This window comes from Alligator sinensis, unplaced genomic scaffold, assembly GCF_000455745.1.
Source record: "Alligator sinensis unplaced genomic scaffold, ASM45574v1 scaffold76_1, whole genome shotgun sequence".
In the NCBI taxonomy this organism is placed as follows: Eukaryota; Metazoa; Chordata; order Crocodylia; family Alligatoridae; genus Alligator; species Alligator sinensis.
In genome coordinates this window covers 1,264,326-1,274,376 of record NW_005841865.1, presented here as the reverse complement: position 1 = coordinate 1,274,376, position 10,051 = coordinate 1,264,326, and the positions used below count along the sequence as shown (strand labels likewise).

Genomic DNA, 10,051 nt, shown 5'->3' with positions numbered 1-10,051 from the left:
AAGAGCGGCTTGCTCTGGGCTGCCTGCCCCAGCATCCTACTGCAGGGATTCCTCAGGGCAGGTGGTAAAATAGCCACTGCCAAATACAAGTGGATGAGATGCTGATGTGTTATATTCTCAGGCTAGTCACTGGCTGCTCAGTTTTTCAGAACAAAAATAGGCCAGCTGAGCTGAACACCAAATAGTGAAGTGCTTTGGGATTCAGAGATGTTCTCAGTCCTAGGCCAAGAAGGACCTCTGCTATATTCCATGGACAGCACATAGCAAAGGAAATCCAGTGTGCTTTAAGAGAAACTAATTGCTATCTGCCTGAGAAGAGGAAGAAATCCTCCTCACCCATGGGCACATGGAAGCATAGGGGCTATTCATATTCCTATTACATAGGATGCATTTCATCAAAAGGTCTTGGAGGACTTTACCCCTCCATAACTGAGACCCAGAGACTTCAGTGAGCTAGATATCACCCACCTTACTAAAATGGAGGAGGAACTGAGGCATGAAGGTGGCATGTAACCAACTTAGTTATCTTGCCTATGAGTGCAAAGAAGCTGCCTGGGAAGAAATTCCCTAGGAACAGAACCCAACATTACCGGCATACTATAAAGGGGTATTTATAAGGAGCTCATGGATTAAGGCAGCTCTAGCATTGATAAAAGCAGCAATGAATTTAAGCAGCACCTGCAAGTCCTTACCAGAAAGAGAGGGTGTAGTCTCCCACAAATGTCTCACTCTCTCGCACCAGGAAAGACCCATCAGGGGCTCCTGTCTCTATGCAGTATTCTGTCAGCAGCCTCTCTGCTATGTGGCGCCCATCACGCCCAGCCCCCAGCTTGCCGTGAAACCATTTCTCCGTGGAGTGAAGTTCAGTGCTGTTGCTCACCTGACAGGAGAAAGAGGTTGATTCTCCCAAGCTACTGAGTGCTGCCACTTTGCTATGGCAGGGGCCTGCTATGCTCCAGGTGGTGGACCCTCCAACTATAGGCTAAGGGCCCCACTGCATGTTACACTTAGCACATGTTATAGTTGGATAGTAGAAATCATTAAATGTGACTTCAAATTTTCAGATCAGTTGCGTACTAATGCTTACTACAATCTAAATATAGATCATAGTACCACACCAGAATCTGGAACGGATTTGCCATTCCAAGATCAAGACTGAAATACAGCTGGTCTTTGGTCTCAGCTCTGGGACTGCTCTACAACCTGTTCAAGACTCCCGCACACTCCCAGGGCTGAGACCCAAAATAATCAGATGATTTTTGGGTCTCAGGCAGGGGAGCCACTGGAGCTGGTTGGAGACTCCCATGCAGTCCTGGGGCTGGGAAACGCAATCAGTGGATTGTGGGTCCCAGCTCCAGGGCCACAACTGATTTTATTATATCTATGGAGCAGTCTCAGGTTAAGGCAATATGTTACTTAATACAATCAGGAGATAGACCACCTTCAAAAATGCATAATCTTGATACGATACAAAAGCACTCGGCATGCTTTATCCTGTTTGAATGCTCAGACACTACTGTTTTAAGTGTGGTTAACATGCACGAAGTGTAACATGCAACAACCCCCTAAAAACATTTGAAACAATTTTTCCCTCCCCATAAAACAAAATTGTTTTGGGGCTTTAGCCCCAAACTAAAATTGAGCCATCACAACCCAAGGCTCTCACATGCTATCATCTAGGGAGAGAATAAGGCCCTCATTTTACACATACAGAAAATAAGAGCTGAGATAAGTAAGGTAAGGGCTGGCTCTCTGAAGATGCCAAGCACCCGCATTCCCTGGTGAAGTCAGTGCATAGCAGAGATGCTCATAAGTGCAATCGTCACTTATGTGGATGCCTAATGTTAGGTCCCCAAGTGTGCCGCCCTTACCTCCTTTTGTTCCTCCTCATCCTCATTTCCTTGGTCATTCGTGGTCTCCCCAGAGTAATAGATCTTGTTGCTGGTCAGGACAAAGTAATGTGGGTTCCACTCCTTCAGGGAGAGACAGAAAGAAACCTCTGCCAAAAAGGATTCATTCAAGAAGCATGCAAGTCTAATGCCTTGCTGCAGAGTTTTTCACACTGTAGTTGGTGGGACTAACAAAGGGAGTTGAACTGGTGAATTTTAGGGCTCACATAAGAAAATGATCAATGACAGATATAAGCTAAGACCCAGGCAGTCTTTTAAGACACCAAGGGTGTGTCCAGACAAGTGCAGTCATCTGGTAGGGAACATGTTTGCAGCACCACATACTATGCAGTCCAGTGTTCTCAGCACTGCAAGGGCGCACTGCACGAGCATGCGCTGCTCTGTTTTTTTTCCCCATGGTTTTTTTTGACCCCGGATATCCAGGGGTCCACACAGACAGACAGACGTGGGGAACTCGAAGCAGTGCACACTTAGGCAGCACGTGCTGTTAAAAAGCGGAGTCAGGCTGCTTGGAGCTGCGCTGCAGCTGCTGGCCAGGTTCTGCCCAGCAGGATCGTTGTGCCTGCAGCCCCAGGAGGCCCCCAGTGCTGGCCCCAGCCTTCCCTACTGCCCCCAGGGCAACTTGCCACACGCCAAAGCATGCATGGCATTGGCGTTCCCCGGGGACAAGCAGCTGCAGTGTAAGGTGCACCGCTACTACTTGCCCCCGGGGAATCAGACGTCCACACACATCTGGACACACCCCAATAGGTTAAGATGACCCTGCTAATTCAACTTCAGAAACACTTTCCAGCACAAACTACCACAATAGCACTAGATTGCAAATTATTTTGTGATGCAAACTGATTGGGGAATCAGACAAAGGATTCTTGAATACACTGTAAATGGATACTGCCAATGGGACACTTAATTAAAAAAAATACAACAACTCAGAAGAGATTCAGGTCCTGAACTAGAGCCAGAATCCTTTAAACGATTTATGCTGTTCTCATTTACTGACTCGCACCCTTCTCGGGCAGGATGGCTTCATAGGACACAAAGGTTAGTGATTTACCCACTAAGGTCTTGTTTAGTTTATAGAGGTCTGATTAGCTGAATAGCCCCTAGGCAACCTGAAGTAGATAGTGTTTTTGCTGCTGTCAAACCTACATGGTTGATGGGATCTTCCAGGTAAAGGATCCCGTTCTTTATCGAGTTGCTGATATCATTCTCTGAATACATTATGGATGTTGGCAGCTCCTCATAAGCACTGCCCTCCGCCAGCTTCTTGTGCTGCAGAACAAGATATGCAAGTTAAAACACCTCAGAGGAAGAAAGGGACTTGCAAAGGAAAGGGTGTTATTTTGTTTCTGCCCCTGACTTGAGCATCCTTAAAGTTCTTCTGATCACTACGAAGGACTCTCGCCAAATCATAATCACTAGATAAAAAGTTCCCCCTGACCTGCCCCACTTCAGTGAAGTGTCATGAGTGATGCTAAAAAAAACAACCCTGCTGTGTGCTTGTGCCCTATGGCTTTGCAAGAGCCTCGACAAACAATTTTACCTGAGACATGAGAGAGGTAGTTAGCCATGTTAGTTTGAAGTCAGGCAGAAAGCAGGATAGGGCTGCACCTTATAGACTAACTGAATCAGAGATGCATAAGCTTTCATAAGCAAGAGCTCCCTAGCATCTTACACATCTCGGATTCAGTTAGTCTATAGGGTGCATCTCTACTCTCCTTTTATGTGAGATATGCCATGACTCTGGAAACAGTTTTTACAATTTAACGGCAATTAGACCCTATACCAATTGGTCTAAAGAGATTACTCCAAAAGCCCAGAATGAGATTCTTTCCAGAGGTCACTTAATTTTACAGTAAAGATAGACATTCACAGTTCAATTAACAATCATGCGTCTATCTGGACAGGCAAAACCCACATCTGTGCAGGTTACTGGATTAAAATGAACCTTGAGACCTGTACAGTTCTATCCCGCAGTAATCACTCTCTATAAATTGACCAGGAGGACCCGAATCCCACCCAATCCTCCACAGAGCCTCCATAAAGGAGAGATGCGCCCCTCAACTCTACTTGCTTTTCTAGGACAGGATCCCCCTTTAAGCAGACGATGCTTTTAGAAGAGTAGAAAGTGTCTACTGCCAATACAAGAGGCCACAGTAACCAGACGGTGTGGCTGTACTGACAGTGAAGCAAATAATGGAGAGCTTTGACAAAGTGGGGAGGGGAAAACTAAAGATGGAAAATAATGGAGAGCTTTGACAAAGTGGGGAGGGAAAAAAAAAAGATGGACCCTGAAGCCAAACCACCAGACACTAACATCTGGATCCAGATCCACAGTCTGACCTTTTCTGATGCCTCCAGAAAAATCCAGCCTAATCCACCAAAACTGGGAAACAAAATGATCACATGGGCTTCCAGCCCACTTAAAAGGAACTCTCCCCTATGGGCTACATGAGCTCCCTTGATTTATGTGCTCCCCCTCCCCACTTTACATGTGAGGTGTGACCTGGAAAAAGAATTTTACCTTAATGAGAATCTTCCTCTTAAGCTGGTTTGGAGATGGGAGCCCATCAGCAGAAATATCTACTGGTTTGGTCAAGAGCATGTCCCCAAAGACTTTCTTAAAATTCTGAGCCATGTTCCTCTGTTGGGCAATGCTGCAATGATCTTCAATGGACAGGATGACAGGATAACTGGCCAGTGGAGATGCAGAAAGGAATGAAAAAGTTAAATATCAGAGCAGTGTCTCAGTGGGACTGAAGAACTGGGCATGTTAATCTTGTCTTGTATATCAGCCAATCATCATCTCTCCAGAAGCTTCTCTTTCTGTGATCTTTACATGGCCCAAGAACAGCAGATCTAAATGACTTACCAACCCCAACACGTATCATATCAGAAAAGCCCGTTACTCCCAGCGTACACATGGGAGGAACTGGAACACACCAGCCTGACCAAGGTTACACAGAAGACCGTGGCAGAGCAAGGACTTAAACTTGGCCCTCTTTGCTTACTTTCACTAAGTAACAAAGTATTTCAACTGCTGAACAGATTATTCTGGAGGCTGCACAGAGCTTCTGGAGCTTAGCCTCCATATTGGGACATCAAACATTAAAGGACACTTGTAAATTCAGGCATAAGGACTCTACCCTGAGCCGGGGAGTTAAAGACAGAGCTAGATCAGAGCTCCCTGATGCTAAAGTCATGTTCGTTGATCAAACTGGAATGTGTTTATGTATTAAATCCACTTCTGTGCAGAAAGGCAAGTCACTTCACTCCCACTCAAACCCTAATACAGAGGTTTGTGCAAGTCCCTGGCGCACAAGTGTTTCACCCCAGTTGAATTTGGTTCAGCTCTCTAAAGTCTCTGCTTTCAGTACACCATGCTAGACTCAGCAAACTGGGATCCCAGGATCCCTCCTTGACTTACTCAGAGGTCACAAAGGCATGCTCCTTGATGGTGACCAAGACATCAGAGAATTTGATTTTGGTGGTTAAGGTGTGTCCATGATAAATCACTGGCATCCCATCTGGGCCATCCCAGCAATCCACTGCAACAGAACCAAATGGGAAACTTAACTGAAGCCCAGTGACATAAGACAGACAGAGATACAAGGGCTGAATTGAACTGCAGAGTTACGTGCAGTGAGATCTACGTCGGATAGGAAAAAGGAGTGGTGAAGTGCATATGCTTTTTGAGAGAACAAATATCCAGTGTAGTGAGAGACAGTTGCACACAATCTCATTAACCCCTCTGATACCTGCACATATACAAACTGAAGCCCCTGGCACATTACACTTAAGAGAAGATTCACCAGTTAATCCCATCAGCTGGCAGCGGTCCCAGCTGCAGGATCTTGCTACTGGCCAGTGTAGGGAGAGCCCAGGATCATGATTCCAGGCTCCCCATGCGCCGACAATAAGGTGTGGTGGGATCTGATGCTGGATCCCACAATCACACCTCCTGCCATGCATATGTGGCATGGCAGGAACTGTGACTCGGGGAGTCCTGCAGCAGATCCCATCATACCTTTACTTGCATATCTGCCAGAAGCCCGAGTTAGGTTGGGCATAACTAGAGTCATAACAATATGCAGCAGGACCCGACAACAATACTGATATCAGCACTTCTTCCGTCTTTCATGCAACACCCTGATAACACTCTACAAATTTCCATGGGTTAGACCTCAGTCAAAGCTAAAAAAGCAAATCTCTTCCTTACAGGTGGGGACAAAATACAGTGTGATAAAGTGATGACTCACCCAGGTCACAGAGCAAGTTAGTGTAAGAATGAGATTAGAGCCTCATTGAGCTGACTGACATTTTCTGACTGAAACTTTCTTCCCCAGTTAAAAAAAAAAAAAAAAAGTTTTCTTGAAAGTGAAAATATTTCAGGATAACAATTTAATTTGCACTGGATTTCCACTGCTCTGATTAACCAAGTTCTAAATGGAAATTTGTTTCACTGCAAGTCTACAGTATGCGTTGATTTTTCTCTTGAAAAAAAAAAAAAAAATTCTCAAGAGAGCCTGTTTCACTCAGAGGATTTTGTGGAGAACACTAGAATTTTTGTTTAAACCAGCTCCATCCCCAGACTCCTATGCTTGTCTCTTACTGCAGAAGCAGGTTGTCTCCTGGAATACCGCATAAGGGGAGAGAAAGACAAAGTCCCAGTCCTTATTCCCAGGCCAAAATGTTTTAAAAATGGGATGGGGTATAAAATAGTTGGAGCTCTACCTGCATTACTGCCCTATTGCTCAGTGTATTACCTGGCACAAAATGGAAACATGGCTGCACACCCTCTAAAAAAGCCCAAGACACAGCCCCTGAGGCAAACCATTTCCTAAAAGGGAAGGCTCACACACAGCACTACAGCTTCTCCTTTATCTGCAATAGGAGCCAGAGGCCTCATGAGAGAGCAGCATGCCATTGCTGAAAGATAGAAGCCAGCCCATTGCTGAGTACTCACACTCAATGCAGCGGCAGCCCATGCGCAGGCAGCGAGCGTATGCTTCTAAAGAAGACTCACTCGAGAACTGGTCTCCCGTCAGGTACCTTTGATGCAGAAGAAACATGCTGTCAGGAAGTGAATGGTCTGAGACCTTTTCAAAGGGCCTCATATAATCAAGTAGGTTGGTGCAAAACTTGAGGAGGGGGAAGAGGGGAGACCTCCCAAATACCCCATTGTCCAAATCTACATGAAAGGTCTGAGTCCAGTTACTCCCTGTGCTGCTGGGCTACAAAGTCAATCCTCAGATCTGTGCATATTCCGGCTGTGGCATCTCTGGCTGAGCAAATAGGCATATAAACTCCAGTGAGTGATAGTGCCACTTGCTCTGCCAGACACTAACACAAAGCCACTGGTACTGGCCTTAAGGAGGACATTTCCTTTCCACGTTTCTAAGAGTTTTTTTGCGTTGTGGTAAGTGAAACAGCTGATCTTGCCTTGCCAGGGTTTTTCTTACAAGCCTCTTTAGGAGGCTAGGGAAGTTGAGAACATCAAGAGAAGCAAAACGACTGGACAACAGTCCAGGCTCTCAGCCTGCTACCAGAGCAGAGGTGTATCTGGCCATGCACAGATGGAAGTACTGAGAATCAAGCAACAAGGAAGACTGGACTATGGGGAAATAGGTATCCTCGATGTAACTGAACACAGAATGGAAGTCCTCTGGCACTGGCATGTCACAGGGTGTGTGAAAGGGTCAACAGAGAAGTACAATATCACAAAGCAGAACAGGACATCTGGAAGAGTGGGAACAAGTTGGATGGAATGAGAGAAGTTTCCTTTGCCCTTACGTGTTATGTGAGGAGGATATCCAGTAATGGGAGAGGGGGTTATTCATGTTCTCTAGACACACTGCATCCAGCTGCGAGTTCCAGATGCTGTTCTCTTTGGAAAATAGGAAGGTGAGAAACTGAACAGAAAGAAAAAAGAAAGCATTAGTGTGAATTAGGATTTTATGCTGGTGATAAGGCAGGCACAGACATGGGCCTAGGACCTTTCCCAACTTCAGTGCAGACCCCACCCAACAACCGAACCCATGGGGGCTGCTCAGTGACTCCTATGAGTACAGATAGTAAAAAGATCTGACTTAATCCTCACTGAAGTCACTGGACTGGTTCTGCTGAGAGCAAGACTAAAAGTTCCAGTGGTGGAGGACTGCTTTGCCCTTCTTACAATGGTTACGGCTTCACCTTCTTTTCTGAAACTCAGAACGCATTTATACCAGCCAGGACCATTAACCTGAATTTAATCTTTTTCTGCCAACAGTTTTGACTATTTGGAATAATCATCAATGCCCAAATAGTTCAATTTCAAGAAAATACTACAATGCCCAATGGGTTCTCTCAGTGCCATGAGATCATGGAGCACTTACACAGGGAAATCAGGTTCCTGCTGTCCAGTCTCTGTCACAGGGAGTGGGGACTTAAATTATCTTGTGAGCCATAGTGACAATATAGCTTTTTGAAGTCATTTGACTAAAGAGATACAACAATGGCTGATAATGGCACTGCAAGCAGCATTTGCTAATGTGGACCTAAGGTCATACAAAACAGCACACACCCACTCAGACTCTGAGTCACATCACATGGAGTGACTGAGGCTCTTTCACCTTATTCTCAACTCCCTTCCACCCCCACACATACTCTCCTTCTGCAGCAATAGCTGTCCAAGAGTCTTACCTCATCTAAGGAGAAATATGGCTCTTCAATCTCCCTCAGTGGATCTCTCAGAAAGCTAAACATGAACTCCTGCACCAGGTTTAGGTCTGTAGCCCAGAGCTCCTGTATACAGAGGGAGTGGGGAGGGGAACAGTTTTGAGTTATACAAAGTGAAGCTTTGATTAACACCCCCCCAAAAAAAAACAAACCCAACTTACAATTCCGTCAACTAGAGGATCTACTGTATATAGCTGAATACAAGATGAGGTCCCCCCCATGGGGAGAAAACCCTCCCCATGTTTTATAATCACATACAAGGAAATCTCACTAAATACCCTATCTATTATTAAACTGCTGCCACAAGAAGTATGTGCTCAGCAATGGAACCCAACTATGAAGCTGATTAAAATGCAGCCAACACTGAGCAAGACTATACAATACATGGCCCACACTGAATTCCCTGTCCCCCTGGGCCCTCATTGAGCTCACCATCTGATAGTCCAGTAAGAATTTCTGGAAATCCAGCAAGGACACCCGGTAGTGTTCAGCTCTTTCCCCACTTCTGGAGGAGGAAACAAAGACAACAAAATCAGTGATCCCATCAGGCTCTGGCATCCACAGGATATAGGAAGTCACTACTGATCCAAACAACACATGCAAGGAACCAATTCAACATACCTCAGAGAAACACAGTAAAGCCCCACCACATTGCAAAAGAGAGAATGTGCCCCACACACACACAAATGAAAGAAGCATACCAAGATGGATACAGGAACTCCTCTGATCCACCTGTATCTATGCCTCCGGGCACCCCGATACCAGAAAGAGAACATCAAGAGAGAAAACCCAGGGAAACACAGCAAAAGTAGCTGAGCAACTAGAAGGCCTGATTTATAACCAATGATTAAAAGGGCTCAATAGGTCCAGGCAGACCTAAGGCTTAACTTGAGGCAGGAAACGGTAAAGCTCCATGGCTATTTGAAGGGCATGCACATCAAGGAGGTAGAGTGATTACTATACAACAGGGAGCCAGAACCGGGGGTGGGATGAAGCTGAAGAAAAAAATCTTGGTATTTATTTGTTCTCAACTTCCCCTCACTGAAAGGCACTGCACTGCGTAAGGGTCAAAGAAGGGACAGAAGGGAAGCCCTGATGCTTGGGATTACTAGAACTAGAACAGCTAAGGCACTAGAGAGATGAACTGAGCGAGGTATTGGGTTTTTCCATCCCTGCCTTCTAGGAATTGGTCTAAAAATGTATTTAGCTGCACCACAATTGCACACTGACCCTTGAGGAGTGTGGTTGGACAATGTACTTCAAGAATTGCTCGGGCAGAACCAATGCTAAGAGGCAGCTGGGAATCCACTACCAATGGCCTAAACCAAGCAGTCCCAGGTCTGGGAGTGTCCCACTTGTAGCACAGGTCCTGGGATGCAGGCCACACATAGCACCTGCACTAGCTGGTCTGGGACCCACGTTGT

General features: G+C 45.7%; 1 protein-coding gene across 4 annotated transcripts in view; it reads right to left on the bottom strand.

Moving 5' to 3' along the window:
* The window catches only part of PLCG1 (phospholipase C gamma 1), an 82,758-nt gene that overhangs the window by 16,252 nt on the left and 56,455 nt on the right, over positions 1-10,051 (bottom strand). For all 4 annotated transcript variants that reach the window (XM_025191226.1, XM_014525554.2, XM_025191231.1 and 1 more), the window contains 9 exons: positions 9,060-9,132; positions 8,592-8,693; positions 7,704-7,822; positions 6,877-6,962; positions 5,338-5,458; positions 4,435-4,603; positions 3,060-3,182; positions 1,872-1,973; positions 693-880 (listed from right to left, as the gene is read on the bottom strand). In XM_025191226.1, the coding sequence (XP_025047011.1) occupies positions 693-880; positions 1,872-1,973; positions 3,060-3,182; positions 4,435-4,603; positions 5,338-5,458; positions 6,877-6,962; positions 7,704-7,822; positions 8,592-8,693; positions 9,060-9,132 (1,083 nt within the window). The remainder of the gene's footprint in view (positions 1-692; positions 881-1,871; positions 1,974-3,059; positions 3,183-4,434; positions 4,604-5,337; positions 5,459-6,876; positions 6,963-7,703; positions 7,823-8,591; positions 8,694-9,059; positions 9,133-10,051) is intronic.